This window comes from Hyaena hyaena, unplaced genomic scaffold (assembly GCF_003009895.1).
Source record: "Hyaena hyaena isolate Hyena2069 unplaced genomic scaffold, ASM300989v1 scaffold_209, whole genome shotgun sequence".
NCBI lineage: Eukaryota > Metazoa > Chordata > Mammalia > Carnivora > Hyaenidae > Hyaena > Hyaena hyaena.
In genome coordinates, this window is record NW_024080844.1 from 2,170,846 (window position 1) to 2,195,207 (window position 24,362).

Genomic DNA, 24,362 nt, shown 5'->3' on the forward strand with positions numbered 1-24,362 from the left:
AACCAAGAGTTGGACACTCATCCAGCTAAGCTACCCAGGAGCCCCCCATTTTGAGTATTTTATGTATAGGGTAAAGTAAACATCCAAATTAATCATTTTGCAGATGGATATTCATTTGTTCTAGTACCATTTGTTGAAAAGACTGTTGTTTTCCCATTGAATTTAAAAGTCAGTTGGCAAAAAAAAAAGTCAGTTGGCCATAGATGTGTATTTCTGGACTCTCAGTTTTATTTCATTGATGTCAGTCCTTATGCCAGTACTATACTGTCTTTTTTTTTTTAAGTTTATGTATTTATTTAGAGAGTGAGTGTGAGCAGAGGAGGGGCAGAGAGAGGGAGAGAGAGAATCCCAAGCAGACTCCATGCTCAGGGCAGAGCCTGACATGGGTCTCAATCCCACAGTGGTGAGATCATGACCTGAGCCAAAATCAGGAGTCGGATGCTTAACTGAGCACTGAGACTCCCGTGTACCACACTGTCTTGATTACTATAGGTTTGTAGTGCATTTTTTTAAATTGGGGAGTGGGAGTCCTCCAGCTTTGTCCTATTTTTCAAGATTGTTTTGGTTATTCTGGGTCTTGTGCATTTCCAAAGAATTTTAGGATCAGCTGGTCAATTTCTGTAAAAAAAAAATTAGCTGGGATATTGATAGTGGTTATAAGTGGTTAATTGAATTGTAGATCAGTTTGGGGAGTACTGCCATCGTAATGATATTAAGTCTTCTAATCTATGAACATGGGGTATCTTTCCATTTATTTCAGAATTTCTTTCAACAGTGTTTTGTAGTTTTCAGCATACAAGTATTGCACTTTTTTTGTTAAATTTATTCCTAAGTATTTTTTATGCTATTGAGAATGGGTTGTTTTTTTTTTTAAATAAGTGAAAATTATTTTATTTTGTATAGATTAGTAGCCAGGCAGTTTCAAAGTAGAGTTACATGTACATCCATCCATTCTAGGTAATGACAGTAAAATAACTTTACATGCTTTGTATTTTTAAAGATGCGCCTTTCAAAAATATGCTTGCACTTTTATACATTTGGAATTGCTTTATTAATTTCATTTTTTGATTGTTGTATGTATTGTTCTTGTATCCTATGACCTTGCTGAACTTCTTTATTCGTGTTTTTCAGTGAATTCCTTAGGATTTTCTATATACAAGACTCATGCTGTTTGTGTATAAAAACCGTTATACTTAATTTCAATATGGATGCCTTTTGTTTCTTTTTCTTGTCGAATTGCCTTAGCAAGACTCTCCACCACAATGGCAGATAGAAGTGGTGAAAATGTAGGGGTTTTTTGTTTTGTTTTTTTTTTTACATTTATTTTTGAGAGAGAGAAGATTACAAGTGGGGGAGGGACAGAGAGAGAAGAAGACACAGAATCCGAAGCAGGCTCTAGGGTCTGAGCCATCAGCACAGAACCTGACGTGGGGCTTGAACTCACAAACTGTGAGATCATGACCTGAGTTGAAGTTGGACACCCAACTGACTGAGCCACCCAGTTGCCCCGAGAATGTAGTTTTATCTTGTTCCTGATCTTAGTGGGAAAGCATATTTCACTATTAAATATGTTATCTGTAGGTTTTTCATTCATGCCCTTTGTCAGGTTAAAAAAGTTCTCTTCCTAATTTGCTGAGGGTTTTTATTATGAATGGCTGTTGGATCTTGTCAAATTATTTTTTTGCATCTATTGAGATAATTTATGATTTATATTTCTTTTATTTAAAACTACACATTTCACTTTCAGTTTCCGGTTCCTCATAAGAGGAGCGTAGAAGTAGCCACTGTGTCCCTAACAAGTAAAAAGCTAAAGAGATGGAAAAATCAACAACTCTTCTTGGGTCCATGGAATGGGAAGGATACAGGGTAAACTGCTGCCCCCTAGTTTGGAGACTAGTATAGAGAACAATGGATTTGGAATCGGGATGTGAGGTTCAGCTTCTACCATGTCCTTTTAACTTTCCAAGCCTAAGTTGACTGCCAACCCAACTCCAAACTCAACTTCATAAAGCTGTGGAAATCACTATGCAAATAAGTTAATATTCTTTTATAGCAGTGTCGTTTATCTGATAGGTAAATATTATTCAATAATTTTTTAAATGTTTATTTTTGAGACAGTGCAAGCAGGGGAGGGGCGTGCGCGTGCACACGTACACACACACACACACACACACACACACACACACACTCTCTCTCTCTCTCTCTCTCTCTCTCCCCCCCCCCCCCCCCAAAGAGGCTCCAGGTTCCAAGCTATCAGCACAGAGCCTGACGCAGATCTCAAACTCACCAATGGACCTGACCTGAGCTGAAGTTGGACACTCAACCGACTGAACCACCCAGGCGCCCCAATATTATTCAATAATAAAACTGGACCACTTTCAGTGGAAGGAAAAAACCCTTTAGGCCCCAATGAACACTTTAGCCAGTTCTGTAGTTGCTGGGTCTCTGCTCTTGAATCACTCACTGTCCTATGAATTGTTCCTGCTGGGAACTTTGCTACATCTGGAGAGTCTAATCCCTAGATTTTTGTTCCTGTTCTTATTCCTCTCCTTTTCTTAAGATTTATGCAATAGTAGAGTCTTGGGAAATATGTGATTTTGGTCTTGAAGACTAATTTAATGATACAGTACTGTAAGGATCACATAAAAGTGTTTATACTTTTTTAATGTTACATACCAGGTTTAGTTAAAGTCTGTTAGAATATTTAATTACAAGCCATGTTTCAAGTAGGCTGGGAGTAGCAGTGTGGTGTAGAAAGAGAAATGGAGTGGGAGTTTGGGGAAATGATATTGAATGTTGGTTCTATCACTGAGTGTATTTATTTACTCTTTGGTTTTTGTTCTTAGAGCAGAGAAATAAGTGGGGTTGGCCCACATGACTGTTAAGAGTCCTTCTAGCTCAAAAGCATATGATTCTTGAGTGCTACACCAGAAAATAAGTTTAGAGGTTAGGTGATAAAATACAATTATATAAAATACATAATTAAAAATTCATTGTTCTAGCTGGCAATCCTTTATTCCTTCAGGTTGCAAGAACTTACAGCTTCACATATAGGAAATATAAATGATATAGAAACTAAACAGCAGAGACACAAGCACTAAAAAGCATTAACCAAAAGTTGTTTTATGGTAAATACTACCTTTATTTAAAAAAGTTATACATGCTAGAAAAAAGCATAAATGATACATGTAAACAACTTTACCAAATACTTTATTTATTTTCCTTGTAAAGGTGCATATGATCTTTAAATGTAAACACAAAGTTGCCAAACATTTTTGTAGTTGGGGGGAGAGAGAAGGTTATTCCTTTTGGTTGTGACTTAAGTCTTATTCAAAGATTTTCCTGCAAAATACACTGAAAAGAATTGCTCTATGAACACAATGATAAAACTCTGACCACTGAAATTTGTATCATTTTTTTCCTTAAAAATTTTAACTTTTCACCAGAAAGTACAATTTGAGAGAAGTAGTAACAGAGGCTTTATAGAATGAAGATAATGATATATATATAGTTTGTATAAAAGAACCAAGGTTTTATTAATAAAATGCCTCAATTTTACTCATTAGCATGTACTATTACACGAACTGAAGAATTCATTCCCTTGGAGGCTGTGATTACAGGTCAGCCTCAGCTTCAGCAGGCCTGAGCATCAAGTGTAAGTTGCATAACAGTATTCACTGCTGGGGAGAGGACATTTCTCCCTGCTGGTCCTTAGTAGCAATAAGGAAACAAGGAAAGTTGTTTCAGTCAGTAATATTTTTGAGCAAAAACTCTTGCAGAGTAGCACATGATTCTATTGCAGGATTCTCAAGATAGCATATAAGAACTGTATAGTGTTTTTACAGAGGCACTGAGCAGAGCTCTGGACCTAGCAGAAATTCTATGAAAATATTATTTTGAGAAAAGACTAAATATATTGGAAAACAAGTTCATATGGAAGGAAAAGATGCAAACTTCCACTGATGAAAACTTTAGTGTCGGAGTCCTGGTTATATCTAGTTAGTATTCCTTTTGAGTTGTACTGTTTAAAATGAGTGTTTCCTTTTTCTGTTTTTTTTGGTTTGGTTTTTTTTTTGTTTTTTTTTTTTTTAGATTTTCAAGTCTTCTGGTGCTTAGTGCAAGAATGATGGCTAAATAATACAGTTTGCAGCCCTGTCTTTGTCACTGGTGGTCCTTGTAAGCAGTGGAGCCATGTGGAAGGAGTGCCTAGCAATAACAACTAGATCATGTACAGCCCTTCTCCCCTTATTAGTATTTTCAAATTTAATATCTTAAAAATAAATTTTTACTGCTTGGAGTTTTTTGCCTTTTTTCTTACCCTCTTTTTCCTTTTTTAGTGGGAGGAAGGTTAAATCCGAAGCAAAACAAAATGAAACAACAAAACCCAACAACAATAACAAAAACCATGATAAATTAAAACCAAAAATAAATATTCTGCACAGAATTGAAAATTTTTGTGCAAAGGTGGCATCTTGCAATTGAAGTACTTTCACTGTATTTGTATTTCCAAATGTTGAGGCACCGGCAAAGGATAAAATTTGTTCTAATGTTTTCCAGAGCTGTACAAAGCTCCAAAGTCAAAGCTCTTCAGAATACAGAGGAGCATACACGACTGTCTTCTAGATGTTCACCATATATGAGATTCGCAATGTGTCATTTTAATAACTCCTACACCACCCCCCAGCCGACGGTAATTCATCCCGCCATATAACCTGCAAAGAAAAATAAAATCAGATTTCAAAGTGGAAAAAGCAGCTTTTTTCTATGACTTAGGTGTTAATAAAACACATTTTCTATCACAACTAATATATATATTTTTAAAGTTTATGTATTTGTTTTGAGACGGGAAGAGAGAGCATGAGCAGGGGAGGGGCACAGAGTGAGGGAGAGAGAGATCCCAAGCGGGCTCCACGCACTGCAGGGCTTGGTCTCACGAACTATGATGTCGTGACCTGAGCTGAAATCAAGAATCAGACGCTTAACCAACAGCCAACCAGGCTGCACATCTCTTCCAAAGATTAGGAGCTGGAATTGAGCACTGGCAAGTAGTAGAATTATTTAAGACACTGGCTGAAAAGGTCTCACAGGATACTGTTTTAAGAATAAGAGCATTGTATCCATATTTTGCATCATGACTTTAAAACTTTACACCTACGCTGATTCTTTTTTTAATGTTTACTTATTTGAGAGAGAGAGAAAGACAGCATGAGCAGGGGAGGTCAGGGAGAGGGGGAGACACAGAATCTGAAACAGGCTCCAGGCTCTGAACTGTCAGCACAGAGCCCGACATGGGGCTCGAACCCACGAACCGTGAGATCATGACCAGAGCTGAAGTCGGACGCTTATCTGACTGAGCCACCCAGGCGCCCCATACCTACACCGATTTCAATTACACAGAATCATATATTCTACATTTTTGTGTCTAATTTTCACAATGGCTATACTATTTTCCTACCCGCACTTCCCTCTGCCTAAGCCTCAATTACTTTTATCCTTTTGTCTTCTATGTATTCTGACAAGTCTCCCCCTTTATGGACCGAACCTGGATAGGAGTAAATAAGGTCAGCATCTAGTTTGTGACCTGTGAACAAGACCATCTTCAAAAGTAAAGATTTCCATGGAAAAGAGGATTAGATCCTCTGTCAGCTCTAAGGCAAAACTGGTTTTAAGTTGGGCCAAAATGTAGATCATAATCTCCCAATAGATGGTCCTTAAGAATTTCATAAATATTACTTGGTCACATGTTACTAATTCTGTTTAGTGATAGTTACTGAGAAATAGGTAATTACATAGGATCATAGTGATTAAGTAACAGAAGAAAATTTGGCTGTCTTCCCAAATTTCCACTAAAAATAGAAAGCTGAGTGTGCAAGAAAATATGCCATAAATGTGGGGGAGAGGCAGAGCAGCGGCTCCTATTCATGAAAACCTCCTGCTATCTCTCCTTTAACTCTACTGGGTTTTGCTAAAATGTTCACCTTTGCAGTTGAGGCTTGCCTAGGCTACATTTTAAAATGGAAACTCCTCTTTTGGCACTCCCACCCGCCTTTGCTAGTCACCACAGAGCTTCTACCCCCTGGTATGTTACTGCTAGTCTCCCAGAAGTTTGTTTGGGGTGCCTGGGTGCCTCAGTCTGTTGAGCAATGAACTTTGGCTCAGGTTGTGATCTCATGGTTCGTGAGTTCAAGCCCCACATCAGGCTCTGTGCTGACAGCTCAGAGCCTGGAGCCTGTTTCAGATTCTGTATATCTCTCTCTCTGACCCTCCCCTGCTCATGCTGCTTCTCTCGCAGAAATAAATAAAAACATAAAAAAAAAGAAAAAAGTTTGTTTTGTTCACTGTTGTATCCCAGGGTCTAAAACACTCAGTAAATCTTTACTTAATGAACCAAGGTTGTGAAATGTGATACAGAAGCCAAAAGTGCTACAATACCTGACTTTTAGTCTGACTTCAGTATTATGACCAAGCCTTACAGAGACATGAGAGACCGGTATGGTCCAAAGCATGCCAATTAAATATCTGTAAAAGTAGGGCTTTCCCAGACATGAAGACTGAAAAGATCTCAGTACATTCATTAGCTGAATCTTCCAGAATGATGAAAAGATCTGGGTGGGTAGTTACAGGCTCAAAATGACAAAATGTCTACTTAGAACGCAGCAGGAAGGGACTATGACACAGACCCTTTTGGAATAAGGACTACAAAGGAGATCTCAGCTTATCTTTCATGGTCATAAAAAAGATCTTTCAGAATGTCTGCTGCCTCACATCTTGGGCCAGACTGGTATCTGTGGTTCCCTTAGATATATTTACGCAAATAAGCCAAATTTATTGAGAAGGAAAACCCATGTTGCTTGGAAGGTAAAACTGTTTTCTTAGAAGGCTAATATTTGGAATTAAGTATAAACAGGAGGTACATTTAACTAATTAATTCAATTAATATTTTGTGTTAAGTTTGAGAATTAACTATATATTTGACATTTTAAGTTCTTGTAATATTTAAGCAACTCTGGCATATTAAGGCATCTATCAGACCAGTTTTGTGAATCGAGTATAAAATGTGTGATTGAGTAAAGATTTGGACTTCTGATTTTAAGTTTTAAAGTTTAAGAGAATTTTACTAAATTTGTAAAAGTTTTTGAATAGTTAAAATAAATACATGAGTTATCTGATTTATGTGAATTTATAAGAACTACTTAAGTACTTAGGAAAGATTTGTTAAGATTGTTAACAATTTAAAGTAGAGTAAAATTAATCCTATATAGTTTAACATAATTAAACCTCTTAAATAAAAGGGAGACTCCTCCCTAAATTGACTGTTAAAATTTAATAGACTTTAAAATAGAGGGGCGCCTGGGCTCAGTTGGTTAAGCATCCAACTTTGGCTCAGGTCATGATCTCACAGTTCGTGGCTTTGAGCCCCACATTGGGCTCTGTGCTGACAGCTAGCTCAGAGCCTGGAGCATGCTTCAGATTCTGTATCTCCCTCTCTCTCTGACCCTCCCCTGCTCATGTTGTATCTCTCTCTCTCTCTCTCTCAAGAAATAAATTTAGAGAAACATTAAAAACAAAATAAGATAAATAATATATTTAAATAGGTTTTAATTAACTTATTTTTAAAATCTACTTACTTATTTTGAGAGAGAGGGAGAGAGAGAGAAAGAATCCCAAGCAGGCTCCACGCTGATATGGTCTCAATCCCATGACCGTGAGATCATGACCCAAGCCAAAATCAAGAGTTGGTCGCTTAACTGACTGAGCCACCCAGGCACCCCACCTGCTATCTGTAATAACATGGATGGAACTGGGGGGTATTATGCTGAGTAAAATAAGTCAGAGAAAGACAGATACCATATGTTTTCACTCATCTGTGGAACTTGAGAAACTTAACAGAAGACTATGGGGGAAGGGTAGGGGAAAAAATAGTTTCAAACAGAGAGGGAGGCAAACCATATGACACTTTTAAATTTAGAAAACTGAGGGTTGATGCGGGTGAGTGGGGGAGAGGGGAAAATGGGTGATGGGCATTGAGGAGGGCACTTGTTGGGATGAGCACTAAGTATTCTTTGTAAGCAATGAATCATGAGAAACTGCCCCCAAAACCAAGAGCACACTTGGTTACACTGTAGGTTAGCCAACTTGACAATAAATTAGATTAAAAATAATAAAGAAAGAAAGAAATAGATTTTAAAAGCTTAAAGAAAACAGTCAGCTTTAAAATGAAATAAACTATAATTTTTTAACAGTAACTGCAATTTGTTTTTCTTGGGCATAAAGCTACCAAAAAGAACACCAAAAAATTGTGACAGATTAGGAGCAAAAGACCCAAGTTCTAATTTTAACTCTATTGCTAACTTGTTCATTTTATTTCTCAGTGCCTTACTTTCCCCAGCTGAACATGACGAAGTTAGAGAGGAGATGTTTTTTTTCTGTTTGCCATCTCTCTATTATAAAACTGGACAGTTACCAAAGAGAAGATTTTGTAAGACGTCAGTCACTTTAGAGCAATGAGTCAAAATAAGCCATCAAATATGGGTAACTTGGAGCTCCCTTCCACGTACCGCAAAAGCACTTCTCAGTGTACTGACCATCCTGATTTTGACGGTCACGGGCAACTTTATGCCCACAATCTTCCAGTGAGCAGTGTGATCTGCAATGTAGCTTAAACATTACCTCCATGTATTGGCATCAGGATCAAAAACTTCAATGGTCTTCAAGTATGTCGTGCCATCAAAACCTCCTACGGCCATGAGCTGCCCATTCACCACTGCCAGGCCGACCTGTAGGACCAACACAGCACTGCTCAAGGAGCCAGAGAGTCACCGGGAAAATTTACACTGGTTTCTAGATAAATCTTTAATAATAAAAGATAATTCTTTAAGGCTTTAAATTATGGTTTACTTGAATACGGAGTAAAAAATAATGGCAAAAATCTACATTGTTGGAACAATAAAATTTTGTATTCCTTTTATTCTATATGTAAATTCATATTGTATATGTAAATAGAATATTTACACAGAGTCAAAAACAGAGATTTCTTAAAACTTTGGAAAAGCATCACTGGGAGTAAGAACTTCCAAAGGGCTCTCACTCTTTGGTATCCGACTGTTCTAATCCACTACCTAAATTGCCACTAAAACTCTGTTTAAAATTGTTAAAAATACACATGCTATCACTTTCCTCTAAAAACAAAGCCTCTCTACTGCCTAAGCTTAAAGTCCTTATTATGTTGTTCAGGCCCTCCAGAAACCCATCCAAGCCCAGTTTAGCCTCACTTCCTTATGTGCCCTAGGTTGCAGTAATACTGATTTAACTGCTGGTCCCAGAAAATACCACACGTTTTTCACCCTTCCATACTTTCTTTTTTTAAGACTTTTTTCCTTTTTTTAATTTAAATTTTAGTTAGTTTGCATATTGGTTTCAGAAGTAGAATTCAGTGATTTATCACTTCTATACAACAGTCAGTGCTCATCACAATAAGAGCCCTCCCTAATACACATCACCCATCTAGCCCATTGCTTACCCACCTTCCTCCGTCAACCCTGTTTGTTCTTTTTTAAATTTCATTTTCTTTAAAATACGTATTTTATTTTTTATTTTTTTAAACTTTAAAAAATATATATATTTTTAATGTTTTATTTATTTCTGAGAGAGAGAGAGAGACAGTGTGAGCAGGGAAGGGTCAGAGAGAGAGGGAGATACAGAATCTGAAACAGTCCCCAGGCTCTGAGCTGGCTGTCAGCACAGAGCCCAACATGGGGCTCAAACCCACAAACTGTGAGATCATGACCTGAGTTGAAGTCGGACACTTAACCGACTGAGCCACCCAGGCGCCCCAAGTATTTTTTTTTTAATATAATTTATTGTCAAATTGGCTATCAGTGTGTAAAGTGTGCTCTTGGGTTTTGGGATACATTTCCATGGTTCACTGCTTACATACAACACCCAGTGCTCATCCCAACAAGAGCCATCCTCAATGCCTATCACCCAATTCCCCCTCCTCCCCACCCCCTCATTCACCCTCAGTTTATTCTCTGTATTTAAGAGTCTCTTGTGGTTTGCCTCCTTCCCTCCCTCTCTGTTTGTAACTATTTTTTCCCTCCCCTTCCCCCATGGTCTTCTGTTAAGTTTCTCAAGAGCCACATATGCACGCCTCCATACTTTTGCATGTTGTTCCCTGGTTGGTTTCTTTCCCTCTTCTAGAAAATCTTATTCTTCTTTTATGGCCTAGCTAACATGTGACTTTCTCTGATAAGTCTCTTCACTGTCCCAAACACACTAAGCATATTCTCCCATGTTTTACTATACTGCACATGCCACTACTATAATTTTTTTTATAGTTAGCTGTAAACATTTCATTTTCCTTCACTAAATTGGAAGCTCCTTGATGAGTCATTGCACTCATTTGTGCTTTTCTAGCATACAGTAAGTGCTTAATAAATATTTGCTAAAAACTGGTGGAGCCACTCTGGAAAACAGTATGGCGCTTCCTCAAAAAATTAAAAATAGAACCACTCTACGACCCAGCAATTGCACTACAAGGTATTTACCCAAGGAATACGGTATGCTGTTTTGAAAGGGCACATGCACCCCAATATTTATAGCAGCACTATCAACAATAGCCGAAGTATGGAAAGAACCCAAATGTCCATCAATGAAGAGATAAAGAAGATAAAGAAGACCCACACACAATGGAGTATTACTCGGCAATCAAAAAGAGTGAAATCTTGCCATCTGCAACTGTGTGGGTGGAACTAGAGGATATTATGCTAAGCAAAATTAGTCAGAGAAAGGCAAATATCATATGACTTCACTCATATGAGGACTTTGAGATACAAAACAGAAGAACATAAGGGAAAGGAAGCAAAAATAATATAAAAACAGGGAGGGGGACAAAACATAAGAGACTCTTAAATACAGAGAACAGACGGTTGCTGGAGGGGTTGTGGGAGGGAGGATGGGCTAAATGGGTGAGGGGCATTACAGAATCTACTCCCGAAATCATTGTTGTACTATATGCTAACTAACTTGGATGTAAGTTAAAAAATAAATTACTTGAAAAAAAAGAAAACGGAAATAAATATTTGCTAAATCATCAGAATTTAGCAGTGAAAACAATAGGAGTGTGACCAAGAAGCTGTTAACCACCAGTAATAAAGAGCCACAGGCATGGGAATGCTTTGACCTGCTGAGGCCTACCAGTGGTGTTCCCTGATTTGTGCAAACCAGAATTTACTCCCTTCTGTCCTCAGATCACAGACTCTTTAGCTACTGCTGGCTTCTCCCACTTGTTGTCCCACATCGATGGACTCTTGACACAATCAGTGGCTTATGGATTACAGTTCACTCTGAAGCAATTCATCTAGGATGGGTGAATTCTGTACTCCACCCTGGAAGTCACTTGTAGTCACAAGTCATCCATGGTCTAGAACATGACATAGATCAGCCTGACCAGGTCTAGACTACAGATGGGATAGACTCAACCCTATTTGTGGAGACTGGTGGTGGGGGCAGGTGTGTTTCTGCCTAAACATTTGAACTGGTGTGCCAACTACTTAGAATATTACCTAGAAACTAGTTAGAAATTAGTTAGGAATATTTAGCTCTAACTGAGACAGATGAATATGGGTGAAGTTAGATAAGGTAGTGGATAAGATAGAGCAATGTCTTTTAGGAAAACAACTGATGAAAGATAAATCACAAAAAATAATTCTATCATTAAAGATATAATTGACTATGAGATATTTAACCATCAAAGATAACAGCAATTATATTATTTTTTTTTTCCAGTACAAAAGTAGCAGGGGTTGTTCTGCCTAAACAGTGCACCTCTTTACTGTCCCAGTATTTTACAGATCAGAGCTCTCCCACACAACCCTCTCTTCATGCTTTTTCCCCACATTTTCAGTAGTGAGGCACTTACTCCACTACGGCGGGATGTCATAGCCACCACCGGAGACCATTGGTTAGTTCTGGGGTTGTATCTCTCAGCGCTGCTAAGCTCTGTAGTATCATCTCTACCTCCTACGGCATAGATCATGTCCTGATACACTGCACAGCCTAGGTGTTTCCTCCGGGTCCCCATAGGAGCTATGGTGTGCCATCTGTTTTCCTGAGGATTGTAGCGCTCCACTGTAGGGGGAAAAATAGCAAGTGACAATTCAACCATTTCTTTTCACCTCTAATTTTCCTCATAGCCATTAAAATTTTGTGATAACACATATTTTTGATACACAATCTGATTTTCGCTTCTGAGAAGGGCTTGTATATCTTTGGACAATACCAACATAATCTCATCAGGGATGGGTTTTGTTTGGGTATATGGTAGAAGGTACCTTAGTTCTAGTTCCGACTATATGACTCATGGCCTCATCGTTTCTTTTTTTCAAGTAGTCTTTGCGCCCAGGATAGAGCCCAACTTGGGGCCTGAACTCATGACCTGAGCTGAGATCAAGAGCCAGACACCGAACAGACTGAGCCACCCAGGTGCCCTTTAAATGAGGGGATTAGACTGTAAGACCTGTCAGCACCATTCCATACTACTAATTTATTGTCATGATCAGACAACTTCTGTGCTGTTGTGTCCCTTTGCTTGTATTCCTACTGCACTCTAAGCAGAAGACAAGATAAGTGACAATGGATCTGATACAGGTGCCACACTAACATCCTTGGGCAAAAATATCCATTATCTCTAAATAGAAAGGACTAACATATAAACCAGCTTCTAGTTATAAGTTTTTATTTATTTTTAGATTATAACATAGGTTTGTTTTGGTTTTTATAAGGAGAGATGGTTGGGGGTGGGGCAGGGAAATAAGCATATTAGGAAAACAGTTCTGTTATTCATTATAAATTCCTAGAAGCTTGTAAAGAGGAAAGGACAAAGAAATATTTTGGGAATACAGTAGAAGACTATGCCTGCAGAAGGAGCAGAAGAAAAGCTGAGAACTGTACTCTCTTAGGGGTCAAATAATGTTCAATTAATTAAATTATTATAAGTAATTATATTATTTATATAAATATTATATAAATTTTATAATTTATATCTGTAATTTAAAATTACAGGATAACCTGGATTTTTATACTCTTTTGTAGGGGGATTCTCCTGAGGAATGTGCTGCTTTGGGGGAACCAGGCTGACCTTGGAAGGTACTCACCTGTGTTGAGTGGAGATGTCCCATCAGAGCCACCTACAGCATATAAGAAGCCTCCTAACACAGCCACGGCCACGCCTAGTCTTCTGGTGCTCATAGAAGCCACTCGAGTCCATTTGTTTTCCTTTGGATCATACCTGCAGTGAGGGAGAAACCAAAGCCTGTACTCCTGTTTTGATTAAGTGAGGCCTTTTTCACAAGGTGTGAAATCATGCCGAAGATCTGTTGGATACATGCTATGGTCACATGTGAGAATCTAACATATTTTACTTGGTTATTAGGAAAAGAAGTCTTAGGGTTTGTGCCTGTGTCCGTTATTCAGCTGTTTCCTATATTCAGCCTTGTGATGCTGGTGCTAGAACTCTGAAAAGAGCATTTCCCCTTAGCCATGCTTGGCTGTCTGTTAGATTCTGCCGAGAGGAAGGGCCAGGCACTAGAAGTCCAAGGCAGGAGAAGGGACAGGCTCCTTTCTGTGTGTTTGCCAACCCTGTCAGCCTTGTCTCAGCAAAGGCTCTTTCACTCTGACTGAACCAGTGAATTGCAGCTTCTAGCCTTTTCCTGACACTTCCAAAACCAGCCTTGTTGTGCCTCTTGGAAGTCTTAGTCATGGTTCTGTGAGACACTTCCTCTGAGCTCCTGAGGTAAGAGTATCACAACTGTGTAAGTCACCCCAAAACTCAGGGACTCAAAACTAAATTTATTAACTCCTGTTTCCATGGGTCAGGAATGTGGGAAAAGCCTCACAGGGAAGTTCTGGCTCAGGTGTCTGGCTGCTCTCAGACTGTGGCTGGGGCTGGAAGGGCAGAATGCTAACACAGCCGGGGGCTGGCCAGGCATGTCTCCAAGTAGCCTCAGCATCTCTCCACGCCAGCTCACTTGGGCTTCCTCTCAGCATGGCAACCTCAAGCAGCTCAGGGCTTCAAAGGTGCCCCAAGAGATCCAAGTGAAAGATGTATCACCTTTTATGACCTAGCCCTAGGAGTCACATAGGGCCACTTTTGGTATTCCTGTAAAGCGGCCCAGAATCAAGGGGAGGAAACATAAATCCCATCTCTCAGTAAGAAGAGTGTCAAAGTCAAATTATACAAAGAACATGTGAAATGGCAGGTATTGTAATCATCTTTGGAAAGTACAATCTTCCAAAATTAGCCAGGAAGAGAACCCTTCATGGAGGAGTGTCACATCTGTTCAGAGCACTAGCTGCCAGGTGCTGACAGTTCTAGCTCTGTGGGATCTGTCTTCTAGGCTTCTAGGCTCCCACAGAGCTCATCTTTCTCCTTTGTATTCCCAGATCTGGGTTCCTACAGTTACTCTGGTGTCTTCTTTTCACTTTTTTCAGCCCTTCAATATCTGCTGGTCAATTTTTGAACATTCTCTGTAGTCAAATAACTGATATAGCTTTGGTTTTCCTTAGTGGGTCCTGATTGATAAATTACTGGTGTTCAGAAGTAAATATGATAAAAATTGGAACAGTGCTGCCATTTTATTACATGGGTGGGAAATTTCATTATTATATTAAGTACTGTATAGCAAACTATATCAATATTGCAGGAAATATAAAATAAATGATACTAAAAATAGACCTTGCTCTTAAGAGGCAAGAGAAAAGGAAAAACCTCCAAACAGATTCTGAGAATGTGGTAACTAACACAGATGAAAGAAGCAGAAATATAAATACTGGAGAACGGAGGACCTGGAGAAAGGTTATGGTTAGTTAGTCAGTGAAGGTTTCCTGAAGTTCACGCACTTTGAATAAACTTTATGTTTGTTTCATCACTTTTAGAAAATTCTCAGCCAAAAATTCTGTCTCCAAATATGGCTTCTCCTATTATCTCTCTCTTTCTGGGACTCAAGTTACATGTATGTTAGACTGTGTCCCATGAGTCCCTTAGAGTCTGTTCTTTCCATTCTGTTTTCTCTGTTCTTCCTCTGTTTGGATATTTTCTTTCTTTATTTTTTTATTTTTATTTATTTCTAGGAGAGAGAGAGAGACAGAGTGAGCAGGGGAGGGTCAGAGAGAGAGGGAGACACAGACTCTGAAATAGGCTCCAGGCTCTGAGCTGGCAGTCAGCACAGAGCCCAACGCGGGACTTGAACCCACGAACCGCGAGATCATGACCTAAGCGAAAGTTGGACGCTTAACCGACTAAGCCACCTTTTCTATTAATCTGTCTTTGAGTTCATTATTTGGTCTTCTGTGTCTGTCTACTTCCACGGTGTCTAGTTAATCTCATTTCAAGGAGTTCTTAATTTTAGATATTATGTTTTTCAGTTGTAGAACACATATTATTTTTAGATTCCAATTCCGTATTTAAATTCTTCAACCTTTTACCCAATTTTAATCTTATCCTCTATTTTATTTATTATTTAATGTATTTTTCTGTTAACTCTAAATGCTTCTATTTTTTTTCTCACAGCTATTGGCCATATTTTTCTGTTTCTTCAGATGTTTCATAATTTTTTATTGTATGCTGGGCATTATTATAAGGGAATGGAATCCTAGAAGGTGGAACTGGTATTACCCTCTCATTTTCACTCCACCTGCGGTAGATTCATTCTTTCCTGTATTAGGCAGGTGAGGGTGAAATATTGATCGGCTCCATCCATTCAGGAATTGAGCTTTCGTTAGACTCTGTCCACCTCTATTTTCAAATGTCTCAAGGATAAGACATTCCGATTTTTATCATATTTACTTCTGAACACTAGTAATTTATCAATCAAGACCCACTAAGGAAAACCGAAGTTATATCAGTTATTTGACTACAGAGAATGTTAAAAAATTGACCAGCAGACACCGAAAGGCTGAAAAACGTGAAAAGAAGACACCAAAGTAACTGTAGGAACCCAAATCTGGGAATACATGTATTTGTTTCAGGTCTCTCCCCACAGCAGGGCTTTATTTAAGCTCTGAGGGTTCCATAAGATTTCACTTACTCTGGTTCCCTAGTCTCCTGAGCTACCCCAGCACTCAGAAAACATCTCATGGGGAAAAACAGCAGTATGTTTGGAATTGTCCTAGATTCCAATCTGTCATGTCAACCTGCATGACTGTTAAAAGTTCTACTGATATACCTCTCTTCCAGGAAAATCCTTTTGCCTTTAGACTTGGCAAAAACATCCCCAGGGAAGAAAATAGCTGATGATCTCAGCTCACACAATGGGCTTCCTCTTCAATCGAATTTTAGTTCACCTAGCCCTTGTTACTTTCACATATCTCTGATGTTAAAAAAAAAAATTATATACACACACACACACACACACATTAGTTTATTTATTTATTTTGAGAGAGAGCAACTGAGTGAGAGCGCGTGACCAGGAGAGGGGCAAAGAGAGAGGGAGAGAATACCAAGTAGGCCCTGCACTGACAGGATGGAGACTGATGTGGGGCTTGAACTCACGAACTGTGAGATCACAACCTGAGCTGAAATCAAGAGTTGGACTCCTAACCAACTGAGCCACTCAGGTACCCCTAAAAAAGTATATTTGTGCTCTCATTCTCCCCTAGTTGCTGCAGTGGGAGTGATGGCTGTCACTACTTACTGCATTCTCCTTGGAAGCTGAAGTCTTTGCATAATTCTTAAAACTTTCTATTATAAAATAAAACATTGACTAAGAAAGCCACATGAAACAAATGTATAGTTTAATGAGATCCTATAAGGAAAGCCTACCACCCAGGCAAAGAAAAATAAGTTTGCCTGACACACTGGAAGCCCTTTGGATGTGTCTCTTTCCAAACTCAATGCCTTCCTCCAAACAAGATAACCATTATCCTGACTTTTACAGTAATCACTTCCTTGTGTTTCTTTACAGTTTTTACCACCCAAGTGTGCATCCCTAGATACTTACTCTTGTTTGTTATAATTTTTCAAAGACTCTTTTTATCAACAGGTTCTTCCTCCATGCCCCTTCTGCCCCCACAATTCATCTTTTAGAACTTGGGGTAGTCAACCTAAAATTTTCCCCACACGTGGATTTGACTGACGGGACACTCACAGTGCAATTCAATGCATTGGTCTGTCCTCTGTATGTTCTGCAAATTGGCAGAACTTCTGGATCCAGAAGTTTGATTAGACCACATTTGGTCCCTTTGGCAAAACTACAGAAGGTGGTATGTTAGCAGCTGTTAATTATTAATGCCTAGGTCTACTTATTTACTGAGTGTTGCAAAATTTATGTTCCTTTATTTGGATGTTTTTACAAAGAAACAATCCTCTTATCTACTCTTTTTTACCCAATTCATATGTGATAGGGTTGGATATATGCATGCTTCTTTCACTCTTTTACTAGTCCTAACTAGTTTCAATCTTTTACTTACTTGAAACCTTACTAGTTTCAATCTTTTACTAGTCCTAAAGATGATAGATTAATTCCCTGTTATTTCTAAAGGCAACTAAGTAGAGTTTTAAAAAATGTCAGTAGGAACTCATAGATTTAAATATATTGATTGGATTTTAATCAATCACAATTACTGTCTCTTTTAAAGTTTAAACTGTCCCTTCTTTGGTCAAATGGAAACATCTTCAACTTTGTTCTTGACTCTCTTTGACATCTACTAGTCTTTGATAGATGGCTTGTATTCTGGTATGACAAGCTGGTCAAGGCTTATTTGTACATTTCCTGTCCTAAATGTGGAATCAAACATTTCTCCAAAAAGCCCTGGTTTCTTTTAGGGAAACAGAACTTCAAGACACAAGTCCAGGAATAGAGACATTCACTGACACTAGTTGGTCATTATTCCTAGGCCTCTTCAATTGACAGAGCTAGAATATAATTATTTTTAAATGAGAAATTTAATTCAAACAGACATTCAGGCTACAAGTTCTTTTACTTAACTTCTATTTTACATTCATATCCTTCCAAATCAAGAACCCTGAAGAGGGTAGAATTAGAATAACCCATACCCATTTCCTTTATTCCACATACACACAACAGTCTCAGAATAGCAATACTATCACTTCAATATCCCTGAGAACAATTAAAATAGTTTTTGCTTCACTCTTCCCATTCTCCTTCCAGTTTTGAAAATACTTGTACCACCTTTGCACCAACTGAGCATACAGCTGGTGCATGCTACTCTCTTTTCACCCTTTACTCAGAGTTCTTGAATTCACCATATGTTTCATGCTCACCCTCTATCAAGATCTCTCAAGCAATTCTGTCTGAAGTTCTGTGGTAGATTCCTTAGTAAGGACTCATGGGAACAATTTTCCCTAATTTCTCACATGTTAACAGTTTGTGCCCTTCATACTTCAGTTTCTCCAGGTATAAAATATTTAACTTATATTTTCTTTGAATATCTTAAGTACATTATTCCATTTTCTTCTGGCATAAAATATTGCTTTCAAAAGGTATGATAGTAATCTAAATTCTAGTTTTTTCCTATAGTGTTAAAAAAGTAGAGTGGTTTGCTTCCTGAGATTTATTAGCTTTATTCACTGGTCCTCCTTTTCATCTTGGCCTTCTCTTCTCATTGGATGTTAACTCTGTCCTACTCAATTTTGATCCTGCACCCAGAAATGTGAGCCCTGTTCTGGAAGGTCATCCTGCTGGTTAGTTCTGAGGGTTTCTAAGGGACTAGATGGCTCTAGCCCAGCTGGTTCTCAACTACAGTGGCTTTGCACCACTCCTCTCCCCATCCAGGGACATCTGGCAATATCTAGAGACCTTTGGTTGTCACAACCAGGTGTGCGCTACTGGTATTTAGTGGGAAGAGGCCAAGGATGATGTTAAACATGTGACGATGAACAGCAGAGCCCCCCACAACAAAGAGTTATCTGGTGCAAAATGGCATAAGTGCTGAGGTTGAACAACTCTTTTCTAAGTCATTCAGATCTTATTACAGGTCCCTTGCACTTACTCTATAACAGGAGTAAGCAAAACCCTTCTTAGTCACAGCTGTTGGTCATAAATTTTGCTCTCACACTTCCTAATAAATATGTATTGTCTATTTTGGGGTTCTTCTGTTCTTAATCTGCCATGTTTCTGATTGCTTCTTTGTATTTTCTCCTGCACAAACACTGATACCATGTAGGTCTTGTGTCTTTTGGTACTTTGCTTTTGCCTATTGGTGTTTTGATGTTTATGGGGATACCCTCTCCCCTAGCTCCATTTTAAACTTTGTAAAAGTTGTGGTAAAATACACATTAAATTTACCACTGTAATTATTTTTAAGTGTACAGTTCAGTAGTGTTAAGTACATTCACCCTGTCATCCAAACAAGTTCCATAACCTGTTTGGAAGCTTTGCTATCTATTGCTCTATTCTTATGTGGGAATTTGGAGAGATTACCTGTTGCTGTCTTCCCAGAATCCTCTTGAACAGAGTTTCAAAAGTAGAGAAATAAGTTTCTTAACAGAAAAATAATTTTAAAAAATGGCTTTCAAGAGTTACCTGCAACTCTATCTCTATTTAAGGCAGAGTTAAACTCTTCAACTTAAACATGGTAATCCAACCAATAACTACTATTTGAAATATTCTGAAGAGTCATGAAGCATTTCTTTTTAAGAAGTGAGAACGAAATATGGTATGTTCTTGCCAATAATCATAACACATGAGCCTCCAAAAATCCAATCTCTAAGACAGAATGTCAGAAAACTGATGGAGCAAGAAATTAAGAATAGAATCTATTTCATTCAAATTAAATGATTTGTAAAAGTATAAATTACACTTTGGCAGCCGACCCAGATCTCCCTAAGTATACTTCAAGAATTAATGAGAATCCATATACTTTGGGATATTTGTAAGATATGCTAGACAAAGTATTATTACTTTAGTCATTGTTTTGGAGAAAGTCTGGGCAAAGTCACTAAATACACTCCAAGGATTGGGGAAACAGAACAGATTGCAGAAGTGGTACACTTGGTATCATATACAGAAGGCAATTTAAAATATGGTTCCCACTCTTCAATGTTAGGCTCAATCAGTATAACAAATAGTTTGAAAAATCAGGTTATATCTTTGATCTTCCTAGACTTCAAATCAACTGAAAACTTTTCCCTTAAGGCCCATGGGTATGGTATCCACTGAATGGTGGATTCCTTGGTGTCCTCAACTCTTTCATTTACAGAGCCCTTTATTTTATTCTTTTAAAAAATTGAAAATGACTTAAAGAAATCACCTCTCAACAATGTTGAGGCAGGACACACCATCCTGGCCCCCCACAGCATAGAGAAAGCCTCCGAGCACTGCCACACCAACACTAGTCCTGCACGTGCTTGTAGGAGCCACGTCGCTGCTCCACTGGTTTGTCTTAGGGTCATACCTGCAGAGAACACATTAAGGGCAGAGTTTGTATTACACAAAGAAAGTCAGGCTCAATTTACATATCTTTCCTCTAAATATGGGCTGATTAATAATTAAAGCATATGAAAAGCTATTTCATGTTTTAGTTTTTAATTTTTATTTAAACAAGTACTATCCCTACTGATGTATCCTTACACTGTTTATGACATTTTGCCATTAAAACAGTAATTACTAATATGCCAAAAATAATTTTGGCATACAGGGGTTTAAGACCTTAATGTAGGGATAATCACTTTCCCCTGCCCTCCTTAAGCTCTTCATTGCCTTGTCACTTGAGAAGTGACAATGGTTGAGAAGTCACAGAGCCTGTAGTGAAGATATTTAAAGGTAGGGACACTTCGTATCCTTTTGATTCTGTCCTTTAGTTTTATTCTTGTAGAATCCATGAAACACAGATTCTGTGAAGAGAAACTCTTAATACTAGATGATTTTAATGTCTTCGTTATTAAAGTTGGCAACTTCAATATACTCAAACATACTCAGAGTATATTCTGGATTGATAAATTGTGGAATATGCACTAAAGAGGATTTAGGTTATAGAAACTGGAATTAAGTACTCCTCAGATAAAGGTATCATGGTGGCAGTCTCCCAGCATAATTTCTTCTCTGTTAGTTTACCAATCATGCTAATCCCATTCATCTTGCCCGTGTGTGGTTTAGGAAAGACCATTCTAGCTAATGACTGATGGGGGAAGGTCTGCTAGGAAGAACTGGGGTTTCTGGCAAGGATCCTTATTCCCAAAATTTCAGAAAGAAGACATGGCCCCTTTTCTTCCTCTGGACAGAGTTATGTCTAGATGTGATGCTCAAAACTGCTACAGCCCTCTTGATATCTACCTGAGAAGGAATCCATAGGTAAGCATTGCAGAGTTAAGGGAGATATCAGAGAGGTGGAGTTAAAGCCCTGAGAATCCGTGTTTCTGGAAAATAATAAATTATTTTAACCTGCTTACTAGAGGTTTTCTGTTAACCTGTAGCTGAAAGTATCCTAATTGAAAATTTGAGTGACAGAAACTCTTAATAATTGATAACCCATCCTCACACTCTCATCTCTGTGAAAATGCTTCAAAACCTGTGGTTTTGCTGATATATGGCCCTTCCTTGTAAATTTCTCTGGAAGGAAATGTGGATCTCAGGGTAGAGAAATATAATAATAATTAAAAGGCTTTATTATTTAAAAAACACGTTATTATTCTTGTATAGTTTTCCTTGTGCAAATGGATCATGACAAGTAAAATCATGGGGCATAGAGTACATTTGTTTCTTTTTTCCTTTTTTTAAGAGAGAGAGCATATGAGCAGGAAATAGGTACAGAGTGGGGGTGGTGCTAAAGAGAGAATCTAAAGCAGGCTCCATGCTCAGTGTGGAGCCCTACACAGAGCTCCACCCCATGACTCTGGGATCATAACTTGAGCTGAAATCAAGTCACATGCTCAACTGAGTTGCCTAGGTGCCACTCCCCCCACCTTTTTAAAAATAACATTTTATTCCATCTATTTACTTTTTTTTTTTTTTTTTTTTTTTTTAGAGACTGATGCATGTACAAGTGTGTGAGGGGCAGAGAGAGGACAGAAAGAATCTTAAGCGGCTCCACACTGGGCACATAGCCCAACATGGGGCTTGATGTCATGACCTGAGCTGAAATCAGGAGTCTGCTGCTGAACCAACTGAGCTACTGAGGCATTTTAAATTATACAACACACTATCAAAAAACTATCAATTTGTCTTTTTGTAATTATATCAATTTTATTTGTTTTCAATTTCATTTTTTCTTTTCTTTGTATTTTCTTTGTTTTGTGGCTTTTTAAAATAACTTCTTGATTTAAAAGAATGATTTATTTTCTTATGTTTCTTATTTTCAAATGAATGCATGTTAAGTTATAGTGCATATAAATTTGCCTCTGAATACTACCTTAGTTGCATTCCACACATTTTGATATATTTGGGCTTAATTATTATTAAGTTGTAAATATATAATCATTTCCATTCTTATTTCTTTGATTAAATTTATTTTTATTTTTTAAATGATTTTAATTCTTTTAAGTAATTTCTACACTCAGTGTGGGGCTGTGGGACTTGAACTCACAACTCTCATATCAAGAGTTGCATGTTCTACTTACTGAGCCAGCCAGGCACCTCTAACTCAATTTGTTTTTCAGTGTGTGGTTTTATTTTTTTTTTTTAATGTCTATGGAGCTAATCCCTCTGTTTTGTTTTTCAGCTCTACAATCTATACCTCTAGATCTTTTCTTTTCTTTTTTTTTTTATTTTAGAGAGAGAGCAAACAGGGGAGAGGGGCAGAGGGAGAGAGAGATAATCTTAAGCAGGCTCTATGTTCCATTTGGAGCCTGATGCAGGGCTCAATCCCACGACCCTGGGATCATAACCTAAGTAAAATCAGGAGTCAGACTGCCTGAGCCACCCAGGTGCCCGTATACCTCTAGATCTTTATATGTTGCAGGATTTTTTTTCTAATATAATTTATTGTCAAGTTGGCTAACATACAGTGTATATACTGTGTATACACTTGGTTTTGGGGATAGATTCCCATGATTCATCACGTACATACAACACCCAGTGCTCATCCCAACAAGTGCCCTCCTCAATGCCCATCACCCATTTTCCCCACTCCCCTACCACTCCCCATCAACCCTCAGTTTGTTCTCTGTATTTAAGGGTGTCTTATGGATTGCCAACCTTCCTCTCTGTTTGTAACTATTTTTTCCCCTTCCTTTCCCCCATGATCTTCTGTTAAGTTTCTCCAGTTCTACATATGAGTGAATATATAGGATACCTGTCTTTTTCTGACTAACCTATTTCACTTAGCATTAATACCCTCCAGTTCCATCCATGTTGCTACAAATGGCAGGATTCCATCCTTTTTTCATTGCCAAGTAGTATTCCATTGTATATATAAACCACATCTTCTTTATCCATTCATCAGTTGATGGACATTTAGGCTCTTTCCATAATTTGGCTATTGTTGAAAGCACTGCTATAACATTGGGGTATATGTGCCCATTTGAACCAGCACTCCCATATCCTTTGGATAAAATCCTAGTAGTGCAATTATTGGGTCATAGCGTAGCTCTATTTTTAACTTTTTGAGGAAACTCCACACTGTTTTCCAGAGTGGCTGTACCAGTTTGCATTCCCACCTACAGTGCAAGAGGGTTCCCATTTCTCCACCTCCTCATCAGCTTCTGTAGTTTCCTGAGTTGTTCATTTTAGCCACTCTGACCAGTGTGAAGTGGTATCTCAGTGTGGCTTTGATTTGTATTTCCCTGATGATGAGGGATACTGAACATCGTTTCATGTGTCTATTGGCCATCTGGATGTCTTCTTTGGAAAAGTGTCTATTCATGTCTTCTGCCCATTCCTTCACTCGATTCTTTGTTTTTCAGGGGCTGAGTTTGGTAAGTTCTCTATAGATTTTGGATACTAGCTCTTTATGTGATATGTCATTTGCAAATATCTTCTCCCATTCCGTCAAGTTGCCTTTTAGTTTTGTTGATTGGTTCCTTTGCTGTGCAGAAGATTTTTATCTTGATGAGGTCCCCATAGTTCTTTTTTGTTTTTAATTCCCTTGCTTTGGAGATGTGCCGGGCAAGAAACTGCTCAGGCTGAGGTCAAAGAGGTTTTTGCCTGCTTTCTCCTCTAGAGAACAGTCTATGTGTCTGTTTCTGTGCTGATACCATGCTGTCTTGATGATTACAGCTTTGTAATAATAGAGGCTAAAGTCTGGGATGGGATGCCTCCCGCTTTGGTTTTCTTTTTCAACATTTGGCTATTTGGGAATCTTTTGTGGTTCCATACAAATTTTAGGATTGTTTGTTCTAGCTTTGAGAAGAATGCTGGTGCAATTTTGATTGGGATTGCATTGAAAGCACAGATTGCTTTGGATAGTAT

General features: G+C 38.3%; 1 protein-coding gene across 2 annotated transcripts in view; it reads right to left on the reverse strand.

Annotated features, from left to right (window-relative positions):
- Positions 1-4,360: 4,360 nt before the first annotated feature.
- Positions 4,361-24,362, reverse strand: part of KLHL20 (kelch like family member 20) — a 56,683-nt gene continuing 36,681 nt past the window's right edge. For both annotated transcript variants that reach the window (XM_039242367.1, XM_039242366.1), the window contains exons 8-12: positions 20,269-20,412; positions 13,155-13,288; positions 11,921-12,129; positions 8,671-8,777; positions 4,361-4,712 (exon numbers count right to left, since the gene is read on the reverse strand). In XM_039242367.1, the coding sequence (XP_039098298.1) occupies positions 4,628-4,712; positions 8,671-8,777; positions 11,921-12,129; positions 13,155-13,288; positions 20,269-20,412 (679 nt within the window). In that variant the 3' untranslated portion in view covers positions 4,361-4,627. The remainder of the gene's footprint in view (positions 4,713-8,670; positions 8,778-11,920; positions 12,130-13,154; positions 13,289-20,268; positions 20,413-24,362) is intronic.